Source organism: Apus apus, chromosome 5, assembly GCF_020740795.1.
Source record: "Apus apus isolate bApuApu2 chromosome 5, bApuApu2.pri.cur, whole genome shotgun sequence".
Taxonomy (NCBI): Eukaryota; Metazoa; Chordata; class Aves; order Apodiformes; family Apodidae; genus Apus; species Apus apus.
In genome coordinates, this window is record NC_067286.1 from 47,990,140 (window position 1) to 48,005,300 (window position 15,161).

At 39.2% G+C, this 15,161-nt stretch overlaps 1 protein-coding gene across 3 annotated transcripts in view; it reads right to left on the bottom strand.

Annotated features, from left to right (window-relative positions):
- Positions 1–2,209: 2,209 nt before the first annotated feature.
- The window catches only part of FOXN3 (forkhead box N3), a 209,941-nt gene continuing 196,989 nt past the window's right edge, over positions 2,210–15,161 (bottom strand). For 2 of the 3 annotated variants that reach the window (XM_051620663.1, XM_051620662.1), the window contains one exon: positions 2,210–9,617. In XM_051620663.1, the coding sequence (XP_051476623.1) occupies positions 9,068–9,617 (550 nt within the window). In that variant the 3' untranslated portion in view covers positions 2,210–9,067. Of the gene's footprint in view, positions 9,618–12,251; positions 12,276–15,161 lie in introns of all 3 variants that reach the window. The other variant, XM_051620661.1, reaches the window with a different exon arrangement.

Sequence of the window (15,161 nt, forward strand, 5' to 3'; positions counted from 1 at the left end):
CAAACTGAGAGTAACCCATAATGGGAATAAGAGCATTGAGGCCAGAGAGGAGGTAGAACAGGTGATTATGTAAGTGGTTGTTCGTTTGTATCCTTTCTAAATAGCCAAATGAGCAATCTAAAGTCTGCGTTAATTGGCAAGGAAGTCAAACTCGGAACTTGAGACTGTATTGCCTATGACAGGCAAATCGCAAGGTTGCACAAAAAGCCTGCAGCACAACCGGGATTCAACATATCTCCACCAGGATGCCTGCTCTAGATGGTTTAAGGCCCTCCTTTCAGGCCTTATGCTGCAACAAGCCGAAGAGCAGTCTCCTGGCAAGCTTGCTGGCTTGCATATAAAGGCAAAGCATTTTCTGTGCAGTTTGCAGGTCTCCCTGCTCCTCTGCACATTGCTACGGATCCATCCACAGACCGTGTGGAGTGATCCTTGCTTAACTGGGAGGGGGGATCCATTAGAGGAAGCTGGCCCAGGGAATAGTTAAGCGTTTTTTCTTTCTCACCAGTCTCCTCTTATCTTGTCTCTTTGGCTGAGATACTTCTTTTTGCTCCACTGCAGTGGCAGCAGATGTGGAGGATAGGTTGCAAACGGAAACTGTCTCAGACGATGCACTTAAGTATCAATTGTTTGGTCAGATATTGGGGCTGGGCATTTTTATGCTCTTTTATGTGTATCTCAGACATTTGCTTTTTCCATTCCACTCTCCCTAGGACCCATTTACATCCAACTTGTCCCTAAAGATGCCTCTTGCAGTGGTCCCCAATACCAACTGCTCAGGATGGCATCAACACAGGTTGGGGAGCCACCTCCATGGCTCTGGGTCAGATGGGATTGCAGCTTCAGCAGCCACACATTCTCATTACACATCCTTCCTGGCTTCAGCAGCATCTCAAAACATGTGTGGGAAAGATTTGAGTTTGACAGAAGAACAAGAGGCCTTTTGTTCTTCTCAATCCTTCAAAAATGTTAATCTATAGATACATTAAGGCTGTTCACAGAACACTTTCAAACCAGTGTTTGGGGAATAATTTTATTTCATGAAATAATAAGAATCACAGAATGGTTTGGGTTGGAAATCATCTGGTTCCAACCCCCCTGCATGGGCAAGGACACCTTCCACTAGACCAAGTTGCTCAGAGCCCCATCCAATCTGGCCTTGAACACTTCCAGGGATGAGGCATTCACAACCTCCCTGGGCAAGTTGTTCCAGTGTCTCACCACCCTCACAGTAGAGAATTTCTTCCTAATGTCTAACCTACATGTACCCTCTTCCAGTTTAAAGCCAATACCCCTTCTTCTATCACTACAAGCAATTGTAAAAAGTCCCTCCCCTGCTTTCCTGTAGCCTCTTCAGGTACTGGAAGGTTGCTGTAAGATTTGTAAGATTTTACATTGTTTAATTTTAATTGGAGAAAGCTATGAGGCAATTACAGCTTGTTTAAACCCTCTATTGTTCAGTCTCTGAAGAGATGACTTTTGCACCGTTTTCTTCAACTCTACACTTAGTTTGGGTTGCTGGATCTGTACAGAGGCACCAAATGGGCTAGTTTTTACCACCAGTGAACAAAGAGCATTACTGATTCCTGCAGCTGCCCAAGGTGATCAGGGGAGGTTCCAAGTCTATCAAGAGCAGGATTTCTCCTAGGTGGTTATGAATTGTGCCAGTTCAGGCAATTAGCGTTGAAGCTCTTGGCTCTGTAGAATTTCCTCCTGCAAAAAGACCCTTTGTGCCACAAGTTAAAGAAGTAATATGGCAAGAGAATGAAGAGTTCTGGTGCTGCAGAAACCAGAATAAAGCCTGGGGAGGGTTGATGCAAAGATAAGAAAGCAATGTTTTTCAGGATGTGTTACATCATTAGACATGTCTTATTACTGAATCTCTTCTGATTTTTGCAAATTAATAAATAAATAAATAAATAAATGTACACACACTTCCAGTGAAATCAGCTTTGTTTCCAGGCTGCAAAACTGATGTGAAAGGAAGGTCAGGTCCTAACTTAACAGCAATTTCATGTGTCTGGCCATTTGCACATGACAGAAAATTAACATGAGCTGGTACCTACTGCAGTGAAGTTACCACTAACATCTCACAGGGGCTAGAACTATTTACTAATTAATTAATTTTATTTTATTTTTTTTCAAAAATTACTGTTGCTCCTCCTTACTATCTGAGCATATTTTGAAGCCAAATTCACACAACTACAACTGCTCAATTGATGCAACTCAGTAATTTTTATTGCAACTGGAAGACAATACATCACAGAAACTTTATGGTAGGTTTTGGGAAAGTGTTATTTACAATAATAATTGATGAAATAGTTTTGTCTTTGGCAATATGATTACACATCAAGAAAATGTAAAATGCAAGTATGCCTCTAAATCAACATTTTCTTATTTCCTAAAGATCAGCTGATTGCACTTGCCTTCGGACTGCTCATTTAGGTAAACACAAATACAACTTAACATCACTGTTCATTCCCATCACAGTTCGTATTTTAATATTGATGAAATTGGCAGTTTCAGACGCCAAGTACAGGAAAAAAATTGGCTTATCACTGTACTAAATTAACTTATTGGCCAGTTAAGGTCCTGTGACCCTTAAGCATCGATACTAAATCTCTTGGTCTTTTGATTGCTTTATCACTTTTTTCTGTAAAACAAAATATTTCAGATATTACAGATCAGAGTATAAAAAAAATGTAAAAGTCCATAATGCTTTTTCATACACACAGAAATCATTCCCCCCAACATTTTACATTATGGCAGTTTTAAGTAGTGAGTGTGAATGATGCAGGCATGGAACTGGTTATCAAATACAGGTATGACTTTCAACTGTTGTCCCACACACATACTCAGGAAATGCACAATGCTCTAGCAACTTAAAAATGTAATCAAGTTCAATTGCATCTGAACTTTTAAAAAAAGAACGTCTTGGGATTTCAGGCCAGAGTAAACAAATGAAAAAGATTCTCATTTCTAGATGATCAGCCATGCTAGAATCCAGCACATGATTTTAGCATCCCGTAAAATCCCTTCTAGCACTGAGGGCTAGCACAAGTTGTCGTTTATCCCTTAAACCCTCAGATGATGAGCTCTTGTAACTGCTGGCCTGATCCAAAGCCCAACAAAATCAACTGAAAATAAAAAAGTGAAACAAAACCCCCTTCCACTGACTGTGAAAGGATGTTACATCAGGTTGATTTCCCTCCCTTGCAAAAGGAAACGTGATACAGTAGAAAAAACATCATATATCTTCAGATAAATATACCTTGTTTCAATGCTAAAACAAAACAAACCCCAAACTCCCCAAACCAGGAAAGGCTACTTAACAGAGCAACTCAAAAGTGACCTTTAAATCATTTCTGGTTTTAAACGTACACCAGCAAAATACAGCACCATAGACACATTAGGTTGAGACTTTTTTTTTTTTTTTTTTTTTTGGTCAGTGAAGCTAGTACTTGTTTGCTGAACTGTGGAAGAGTTATAAGGTCATGGACATGATCAAAGATAAAGCAACCCAGCTGACAAGTCTCTGCTTAATTCAAGAATAACCAGTACTAAAAATAAAAATGCAAAAATAAAAACCCCTAATAAACCACCATCAATTAACACTTTCTAAATAAAAGGGGATTAACAGATGAATTCACAAATGTAGGCAGATTTATACAGAACACCCAATGTTGTGTGTAAATCCTTATAAACTCCAGCTCAAAACAGAAACACACAAAATGTATAGTTTGACTTACACATCCCATTTCGAAGGAAAAGAGACATCATTACAACTCGGTAACTGTGCTAACTGCAATATAAACCAAACAGAAATTCAAGAGTTTGGCAGATAACTAAGAAGAGGGTTATCACTTCAGTTATATAGCAAAGTGTTGATGTATATTACATAGAGTAGTATAAATAATAAAAAAGTATTATTTAAATTAGATCACAGTGCTGCATTATGTGCATAACAGTGTTTGATATATTACTGGAGGGCTGTGAAGAACACTACTAAAACTTAACTGGTCAGACAGTCAACACTGATAATCTGTTACAATCAGGAGGATGTATGGTTCAAATGCTCTTTTGGTGGCAAAGTCAAGAAAAAGTTTCAAAATATTTCCTACAAAATATGCCAATGAGCTACTCAGGCAGCAGTAATATACCTGAAGGAGCAGGGTTTGCATTCTCCATGAAGTGAACTGCAATGGATCTGAAGCTGAAAATGCACTCTCTTGATAGCTGCATTCTGACCCCAGAGCAGAGTTGAGTAATGTTTTAAAAACGCCTAGGGCCAGATTGAAGGAAAAATGCCAATAATAATAATTCTAGTGGAAGGGTAAAGATTTCCAGGAGCACTTGAGTATCTGTAGCTCTGCTGACTGCAAAGGAGATCAGGCACCTTTCAGCTGTAGAATACGTCAGGTTGGGCCTATCTACATCTTTAGATGATTTGGGAGCCAAAACCTCAGTGAAAATCAATTGCAGCTACCAAGAAAATGGGACGAAATGTTATTTTGGTCATTTTATCCCTGGTACCATTTGGTGTATAATTTAAGATTTAATGCGCTGTTGAAGTATGATGTAACTCTGCCTCACTCCAGTGAAGAATGCAGCCCCCAGAGTTTCTCTGTATCTTTTCCAAAGGTAGACAGTGATTCAGTTGAACACTGGGAGCTGATGCACTTCCTTTGGGATTCCCTTCTCCCATTAAGGTAATAGAGGAGCCAGAATATGGATTTCAACTGAATTGCCAGAAAGAAGAGAACACAGTCACAGGACAGTTCTCTAGTCCTACATGGTACACTTCCTTACTCCCACATCAGGCTTTTCAGCTGTAAAACCCTGTGATCTCAGTAGAACTACTGCTGGTTTTGCCAGGAGAATGAACAGAATCGGACTGCTTTCAGAAACAGCTATGGGGTGATCCATGAAAGCTGTCCAAGACCTGCACTTGAGTTTTTAAATGCAGGCAAAATCTGCATCAAAATGCAGTAGGACATTCAGTTGCTTGCAGAACACAAGCACGACCAGTAGATTTCACCTCCCTGCAGACACTGGTGAAATCTGCTTGTGGCATCAGCTCTGGCCTGCAAGAGCTTCTTGCTGCAGAAGGCATATTCCAGAGGAACCCACCAGGAAGTCCAGCAACTCTTACAGTTCATGCCCATGTGAAACTCACCACTCGATGCTTGCTGACCTACTGGGACTCCCTGAGTCCCTACCTGTCTTGGAGAAACTAATTGCTAATTTGGCAATTCTGATAGAGTGAGGAAAATGGAAAGTTAGAGATTTGATGACTTCTCACCCCAAAATGGCTTAGTTAGGAAACCAAACAAGCAAAACCAAACCATCTCACATCTGGCAAGTGAGAGAGTTCATAATACAGTGCATTTACCACTCTGTTTTGGCATGAGTCAGTCAAAGTAGAAACAACTGGACTGAAAAGCTGACAGTGTACTTTTTGGAAAACTAATCCGTCTCAGTTCTTACTAAAAAAAATAACTTCTCTGATGGAATAGAACCAGTTCTGACAAAGCTACCATTGTCAGCCAGGCACAAAAATGGTTTAAAAGGTAACTCCTAAACGCTTTATATGAATCCAACTTATGTACTTCTCGTCCATAGTCAGAGCTAGGGTCAATAAGGACCAGCTGTTTTTAAACGTTAGAAATACTCTGTTGGTGGCACCAGCCCTCAGCCAAACTGCTGGTTCCTGAACATTGTGAATTCCTACCAAATTATACCTCCTTAGTAGATCAGACTAGGAGCAACAAATTTTACATGTAAATAGATGCTTGCCAACATTTTAAGTTTACCAGCAAGTATATGTGTGTGTGTATATATATATTTATATATATATAAAGATAATCTGCCTGATTAGATATTTATGCAAAAAGACTTTTTTCTAAGGTAATACTAATGTTAATTATATATTTAGCCACCAAGAGTCCACATTAATGAATGGTACTTGTTCAGCAGATACTGATCTCATTTGCACTGACACACTGCAGTCAGTGAAGCTGCTCTGGAATTAGTGTTCTGACTGTGGACAGAATCTGGCCACCGGCACACAAACACATTGCTTTTTCTGGAGGACAGAGATGGCTGAGCCATGGTTTGAGTGTATTTTATGCCACTAAATTTGACTTTTGAGTGTTTTTTGATAAGTACTACACCACTTCTGAGTTGGTACAACTATGCATTAATGAGAAAAGGTGGTGGTGAACTGACACTGTTGTATTTTGTACTTCAAATGGCTCTTCCCAAAGTCCATAAAAAATGAAGGACCACGTTTTCTTGTGCAGGGGTTGTGTGGTTCAGACTGTGCCTGCAGACACTGGCTGTAGGGAGTGTGGATCTGGGAAGAAGACAATTATCCGAGTCCAATCACGCAAGGAAAAACCTATGGCTCAGTCATCTCTGAGCTACCTGGCCAAGAGACTGGTTCTTCCTGCTTTCCCCCACTTTATCTTAAGGGCTGCAGGCAGACAACAAAAGGTAATATCCACCTATTCTTGACTTAACTAACACTGGGAACCAACCTCGTCTGTACTGGCCCCAGCAAACTGAAGGGAGTGCACTGTCCTCGCACTACCCTTGGCTCTCTCCTTCCTTCTTTGCATAGCTGGGCTCAGCTGTGCTGTGCTCCGACAGCTGTCAGGCAGCTCCTAGGTCCCAGGACACACCGGGTCAGATGGCAGGAAAGGCTTTGCCATGCTGCCGCCAGTGTGGCCTTGTCCTTTACATGACAAAATGCTTGCCGAGCACAGGAACAGGTCCTGACCAGCCCACCCATCAGTCCTCCCACCTCCTAACTGAACGCACACCACTGGCATCTCCAAACGCAATTTTTAGTCCACGCCACTGAGTGGGAAGTCAAACCCTTCTCTAACTCACTCTTCACAAACTAGATCCATCTGCTGCCTGAAACAGCTGTTAGGGATAAATATAAACCTATATTCTTTTTAAGGAACAGACCATTTAATTCTATTTAGTGATTGGTTCTTGGGATTTTCTTCTTGACTCTAGGATATTTTAAGTGTAGAACTTTTCCTGCTGAATTCATGAATCCAGGTGAGAGAGACTGTAATTTATTTCACAGCTTCCCTCTGCTGTAGGGATCTCTGATCAGATAGTCATCATTACCAGGAGAGTAGAACTATACCTGAATTACACTCTTTATAACACTGTTTTTAATCTGGACACCTCAGTAAGGCTCTTTACTTCATTTTCTCATGGTAAATTAGCAAAGCTATTTTCTTGTCTATTTATTCCTGAATCAAATCAGAGAGTTTTCCTCAATTAACCTCCCATTATTTTCTTGATTCTGTCATACACACTCACTACTAAATTTGCCCTCAGATTATTGCGTCATGTTACACATGTACAGACGAAGAAAGGACACACTTTTACTTTTTTTTTTTTAAACATAAGTAGGGAGAGGGGGGCTGAATGTGCAGAAAGGCAGTATAATTCAACCATCCAAGCCCTACCAGAGCATGAAGATTTTATTTTTTTAATATTGCAGAGTAAGTTCCCAAACAGTCAGTGTTTGTCCCTGAAGAAGGTTAAACCTTAAACACCTGCTTCAAAAAAACCCAAACAACAACAAAAAAGAACCAAAACAAAACCAAAACAGAACAAATGAAAAAAAAAACCAAACAAAAAAACAAAACAAAAAATCCAACAAAACAAACCCAAAAAAACAAACTCTAAGCCTAAGGGCTTAAAAATTAGAGGCATAGCCTTTTTCTCTATTTTCTATATTTATATGAAAATAATTCATGCTTCATGCTAAATACATTATTTACCTTACAAGAACTTTGTCGTCTTTGAATAAAAAAAATTGTTTGCTTTTTCTATTCCCCCCTTCCCAAAAGGAATCCATGCAATGTGGATCAAATTTCTTTCGGTGGCTACGCTGGTTGAATCTGGAAATCTGTGGTCATTTTTGCACAGATGAATCCTGACTGACGGTGACTGCGCGCTCGTTTCTGAGGGCAGTGTTAAGAGCTCTTTTGTTGAACTTCTGACTTTTATTGTTCACCAATACGCTTTCCTTGTATTTTGAAATACCAAATACTGCTACTAATGGCAGGTGCTGTAGCTTTGTTTCCCCAGTTAGATCAAGGATTTGATCCACAGAAAAAGATTCTGATGTATTTCTTTCCTTAATATCTACTGTAATTTCTTTGACTTGATTGCTTTTCACTCAGGCAGTTTAAAAGACATAGCTTCTTTTTCCCTATAATTTTTTGCACACAGTGCCAATCTTCGGGCTTATGGCTTTTTGAACATTCTTTTAATTTACTATAGAAGACAGAATTCAATGATTAACAATGCTACTAAACAGTGACCCACCCCTCCCGTTTCTTCTTGCTATTTCACTGAAACCCATTGCATACAGAGTTAAAGTTACCAGTCTTCACATTATGAGCCACATGTAGTACGTGAAGCACTAAAAGTGCATGAGGGTTTGCGCAGTTGCCACCAGTGGCTGTCCAGAGACTTCTATGGCACAACGCATCCAAGTGCCTCTAGATGGTTCCTGGGTTGGTGTCGAGAAGTACGTGCCTCCTCGTGCCCCAAAATCTCTTTATTCACATTCATTTCTAACCCAATCATAAGGCCATTAAACTCTTAAGGGCCACGCCTGAATGATCACTAAATTATGCACAGCTCTTCTAGTATAAGAGGGATTTCCAAGTGCCCAATCTTACTCCCATCACATCAATGCTGATGTCACTGTGTATTCAACCATGCATTTTTGACAAGCCGGAGAAAGCAATGGCAATTTTGGCTTTTTTGTTAACTTTTTGTCTTCGGGTAATGAAAAGCTTTTGTAAATTAGCTGAGTGTCAGTATGAGTTCTATGGCTTCAATCTCCTTTAAAAATAAAAAATCTTAAGGGTTCAAAAAAAAAATAATAAAAGAAACAAACCAAAACCAAATAGAAATAAAATAGAAGGAAAAACAAAAAAGGAAAAAACTGCTGATATTGCCACAAATCATTAGAATTCACCTGACGTGCTGAAACAAAACTTTTTAAGTTCAAACAAATCATTGATTTGTTCTAATTTTTTGTGGTTTCCTTTTGATCTTTCTGCCCCTTTGCCGTCCGATTGGTGATGTTGTTCAAACAGGATCGAATTCCTGCTAAATGTAGGAGCGATCCTGCTGCTTCTTTCATCTCCTCATCGTCACTCTCAGGGGGCTTTTCTGTACGTCTCTTTTTAAGAGGCAGTGTGTCACTCGGTACTTTTTTCGCCTTCATTAAATGTTGCCTTTTCTTGTGCTGAGACGCGTACCCACTGTCCGCTAAAGAATCCTTGGTCTCCTTCCGATTCTGCTTTTTGTCCTCCTCTTCTGTTTCACTATGGCTCTCGTGGCTCTGGAAGCTCACTTCACTTCCTTCACTGCTGTCTTGGCTACCTTTAGTTGCAAACTCATACTGGTCATCAGCAGAGGAAGAGGAAATGGAGTCACTGGCAGGTGATGTGCTCCTGTGGTTGGAAGATTTGGCACTGCTGTAGTTGTGGTCCTCCTTCGGGTCACCGCTGACAACTGGAGAGCCACAGGACTGCTCGCTTTCTGTCCGCATCCGGCAGTTTGTTATTCCATTCCTGTAGAAACAATCAAAGCAGTCTTAGAAGCCACAGAGATGTGATCCTGCTTCAATGCAAAAGATGGTAACACCAACTGACAGATAATCTAAAATCATAGCTATCAGAGTGATGTCCAGGCAAGCTGGTTTCAAAGCCTGACTCAAAGTGCCTGTGGATTGGACTCCACACATAACATGAGCCAAAGGACACGTAACAGCACAAGTGGCAGGAGCAAGCAGGGGATGATTACAAATAAATGATGTCTGAACAGTCCTGATTTACATTTCAAGTAATAGACTACACATAAAAAAAAAAAAATTAAAAAGAAAAAAACCCCATTACTTGATCTACTGGATGTTAAATCAACTCTGATGAGTGGTATAAATATCCTCTCCCACTTTCCATATAAAATGACACTACCAAAAACATGGGGAAGAGACACTAGCTTTCTGGAGTACTTATTTTCTTGCTCTCAAAGACTCTTCTGCTCTAGCACTCCAAGGGTAGGAGGTGTTTCACCTCGAAGCAGCACAGCTTCCATTTAGGACTCATTCCAACAGAAGGAGCAACTAAGTATAAAACCCAGGTCCAGTCACATTTCGGACTGTGATCAGTTTATGAATAGTCTTAAAAGAAATACAATCTTAAGCCATGAGCTGCCAAGAAAATATTAAAACATGTTTAAAAACAAACATTAGGGAAAAAATAATCTGTTTTTTTCTCTAGAATTTTTCATTTTCCTCTTTGGTTTTATGGTGCTTGGTGCTGCGGGAACTCCTGCAGCATGATACAAACTAACACTGTTCCTTTCTGCACTGGGAAGTATTAGAACATTGCCACTGACTTTGCAATACAGAACACAATGCTTGCAATTCTGTTAAGGAAGGGACTAACCCTGAGCAGAGCTTAATTCCTGCTGAAAAAAAAAAAAAAAAAAAAAGAGAGGAGAATGCTCATCAATGAGTAAAGGCAACATCACTGCCATCCACCAGTTCACCAGCCTTGAAGCCTTCTATCAGTTAAAAAACAACAAACAAGCAAGACTGTTTAAACTATCACATGATAAACTGCTTTAAAATCTATTCTTGCAATCTTCATGCTATCACTAGAGTGCTTTTGCACACTCATGGCCGTGCTGTACTAAAACCTTTTCTTAAATGCATGCCTTGAACATAGGCATTTCTTAAGAGGAATGGCACAGTGGCAATTCCAGAGTATTACTGCTCTTCTATTAAAAAAATGGGAAAGTGCTCCAGGTTTCAGGGAATGGACCTCTCATCTTGTTTCTTTTCAGCAGAAACAGTGGAGTATTTATCTGTTGCTGAAAGGTAAGGCTGAAAGGTGGAAAATGTAGGAGTGGTATATAATTCCACAGTTCTGTTCATCTCAATGCTCTAGTCTGTACAGCTTGCTGAAATAATAAACAGGCTTTTGTGAGCCAGTGACAGGACAATGTTAGAAGGTAGCAAATTAATCAGTCATTTCAAATGTTCTTATTTACAGAATTTTCAAATAAATGTATATAATAGATGGCCCAGTTACTAGCAGAGAAAGCCTCTTGCCAACCTCTTTTGCTCAAGAAAATTGTTTTCCCCTAGATTTCTGAGTAGCTTTATGATCCATAAATTATAAACAAAACCCAGAAGGAATACACAGAGCCCCTTCAATTATTAATAACTAAATGCAATGTCATTCATGATTGTGCAGCAAGCCAGCTGCATTTACTCTGTGATGGTTTGCCACTGCAGGGGTTGTCATTAGAGGATGCCAAATGCTTAAAAGAAGAAATCATCCACACTAAACTAGTTGTAAGGCGAATTTATAACCAACTCCTTCAGATCAGTCATTACAAGGAAGCATGAGATGCATTTTAAGTGACAGATTCTCCATTTTTAGGGTAAATTTACATTTAGGGATGTTAAAATTATAATAAATTAGCATAAACTTAAAGTTATTTGATTTCACTAGGCAGCTAATAGTCAGATCAATGTGGCTCAATAAAAGTCACATGCTGCCAATTTTCCATTAAAAAATAGCAAAAAATTCTTCCTCCAAGGAAACAAATACAGGACAGAACAGGTGGGAACTCAAACGGGATTCCTACTGACTAGGTTATTAGTGAACAAGGTTTCTAAGAAATGGGATTTAAATCAAGATGTCCATTTTCATGTTACTAGATCTACTCTTATTAGTTTGTACTGAGAGATTATGAATAAAAGGAAAGCTCCAGTTCTGTTGAGCAGTGCAACCATGTGCCAAAAAGACACCCTGGATTTGCCCCATTCTTGAGCCTCTAGTGATTGCTTTTACATAAAGGGGCTGTACTTTGGATTCAAAACCTCTGCCCACGGGACTTACTCTAGATCCCAATCCTTACAAAAACCCATAGAAATTGAATGAAAGGTCCTGGGATTACAGAAGGAATGTCCTGGGAGAAGCTGTACTACTATGGGGTTAGCATCCCACAGGGAGTGACTGCAAATAGGGATGATGACAAAAAGAAGTCCACAGAAAGGTGCAAAAAAGAAATCACTTTAAAAAAATGGGAGGAAAGGAAATAGCAATACACTTCAAAAAAAAGGCATCTGTGGTGGAACTGGTCAGGAAATGGACAGTATTTGCATCTCAGAAAAATCTTTGGTTTTCACTTACATTTTGAAAGATTTCCAACCAGTTCTGCTTGGGGAAATAAAAAAGGAAGAGAAAGCAGGTCAAAGAGAATTAGCAAAGAATATTCACAGAAATGAAAATTACTTAATACAGGCAGAGTATTTTAGGGTATTCACAAAGTTGAAGTCATGTCCCCTAAAGTAAATTAATCTGATTTGTATCTTGATATACAATAGCTCAAATGTAAGATATAAAGAATTAATTATAGTTGATAATAGTACTTTAATAGAAATCAAATAAACTAATACCTAAAGCATTCATATTCTGTACACACTTCTAAGACTTTCTGAAGCTTTATATTGCTCTAATACAGTCACACACTCACTAAGAAATGAATCCATGATCCACTTAGTTCAATCTAGATCACCAGTGGACAGAACTCCCCTGCGGTACAGGGGACAAATTTTGACTAGCAGAATCTATTTTTGCTCACAGTTCTCATTATAACTCTAACTTTATTACTGAAACAACAACAGATTTTTTAAATAAGTGCTTGACTGATGTTTGGATTATTTTTAAATTGCAGAAGGCAAGAACAGGTTTAAGAATTCTTTGCTTAGTAAAACAGCGAGAGGGAATTAATTTAAAGTAATACCTTGTTTTTTCCCCATTTTTTTGTTTGGGACTTAATTTCAAAATTTCAGAAATTTCCCTATATTAATATATTTTAAAGCAGTGTCTTGCTGTTTCAGGAAAGCACATGGGACAGTCTTTATAGCTTTTCATCCTACTGACATGGACTGTTTTATTTGCTTGAGAGATCTTAATCATAGCTCTAGAGCTTAAGTACCACGCACAGATTCTTCTTAAATATTTAAATTTGACTGTAGCACAATGACACAGCTCTCAAGCACTGCAAAGGTAAGTTTGGACTTCTGACAGCCTGACTCCATTCCTATTATAATGGATAGGAGTTCTGCTACTGATGCCATCAGGAGCTGGATGGGATGCTGAGCAGCTGGATCTAGTCAGTAAGGAAATCATGCCCTTTGCACAGTGTTAGTGCCTCAGTCTTAACAGGAGTCTTCCTCAGGATGAGATCCAAGTCTCAGTCACTTTACCAAGGGCAGGTATATCTTCTTTAAACTTCTCTACTAGCATTAAAAAAAGACAGGTAATCACATTTTGTTTGCAAGAAGGCAAAAAGTTCCACAGAAAAGTACTTCGGTTATTACACTCCAGAGTCAAATATATCCCTTTGATGAGCAAAACAAACCTATGTGGAGTTTAAAGATCACCTTATCTATCTCTGATCCTTGTGGTTGACAGATACTGTACACCCATAGGTGACAGTTTTGGTATGTAATTGGAAACACCCAGTTAAAACACACTGCTGGTGAGATTCTCTGTGGAATGAAATTCCATCAACCTCACATCAGTGGATTTGCTCACGTCAGGCATATGAGGCTCAGGCTCTGCAGGGCTACTGCACAGCAGCAGGATGCAAACACAGACACAAACCACTCATGCACTACTGATAACCAAAGAAAATTACAAACATCATGGTGGAGGCTGTCTGCTCAATGTGCCAAAGCTGTAGTTCAAACAGCTCTAATACTATGTCAGCTTCCAAGCTCATGCTCTTCCAAAGAGTTGGTGTAAAGCCTTAACTTGTGTGGATGGTGACTATATATATGATAGAGCTTCTTGCACCTTGCCAAGATACACATTGGCAGATGCATTGACCACTTTGATAAAGTCTATCCCTACTAAAGGGGACATAGAAGTCCTCATAAATAAACATTTAAAAGGTATTTTCCAGTGGAGGTACATATTAAGAGCCAGAGCTCACCTTCAAAGCACAACCAGCTCCTTGCTGCATGTAAGGCACTACTGGCTTTGCTTGCTTAATACCTTTGTAAGTCAGTATCTTCTTTTCTACATATCCAGACCATCACTGCATTTGCTCTTAAGATTCTCTGAGGGAACTGTATGGGAATATGGTCTGCCAAAAATACATATGATGGATCTCATGTTAGAGACATGCTACATGCTGTGCAGCTTTGAAGCATTATTTTCCCCTGCTGCCTTCGGGTGGGTCTTAGACTTGTCAGCCACAACACAGAAAATATGGATGGTAAACAAGCTAAAAGTGGTGTGAGTAAAGTAAATAAAAAGCTACTGTCAAAACACATCCAATTATGCTCTGCTGTGGAGATTTAACACCAGAGGATGATTTTCAAAGCAAAAATAGTGTGGGATGCCTTTTCCATTTGTAGATTAGTTTGGAATGAAAGGCCTATTTGTGCAATTTCAGCCAAATGCACTACAACATAATGATGCTCTCCTCAGTTGCTGTTCTTTATTCATGGAAAGTGGTGGAATTGTCGTGTTTGTTAAATACTTCTGAGTAGGGTTTTTTAATCTAAACTACTGAATCCAATCGTACTTTAAATATAAGAAATAAAGTAATGACATGTAATTACATGGGAACAGCAACACATTGATACCTTATGCAGGAACAAAATACACTAACACATTCAGCCACACTGTTGAAAAACAGCACAGTAAAGTTTCCAACTGGTAAGTGCTAACACATCAGAAATCACAGATTTCAGCATCTTAGTCCAATGCTATGGCTTTGGACTCCTTTCTGAATAACAGATTAGTCAAAACACTCCAACTAATTACAACTGCAAATTTAATTCAAGTCAGAACTGTTTTTACACTGGCAGTCTGCACAACAGGACAAGTTACTTGCAGGCAATTTGGGGGAAAATAAAAAAACCCCAAAGTTTAATGTATTATGAAAGGATCCACTACCAAGAAACTACTAGAAGTCCTCCACATGAGTGATGAAAACCACCTTTTTTAGGCCTTTCACCAAAGGAACTCTTCTCAAGAAAATACAAATTGAATAAAAACTTCTTGGAAAGAAATTGTCTGGCTTGT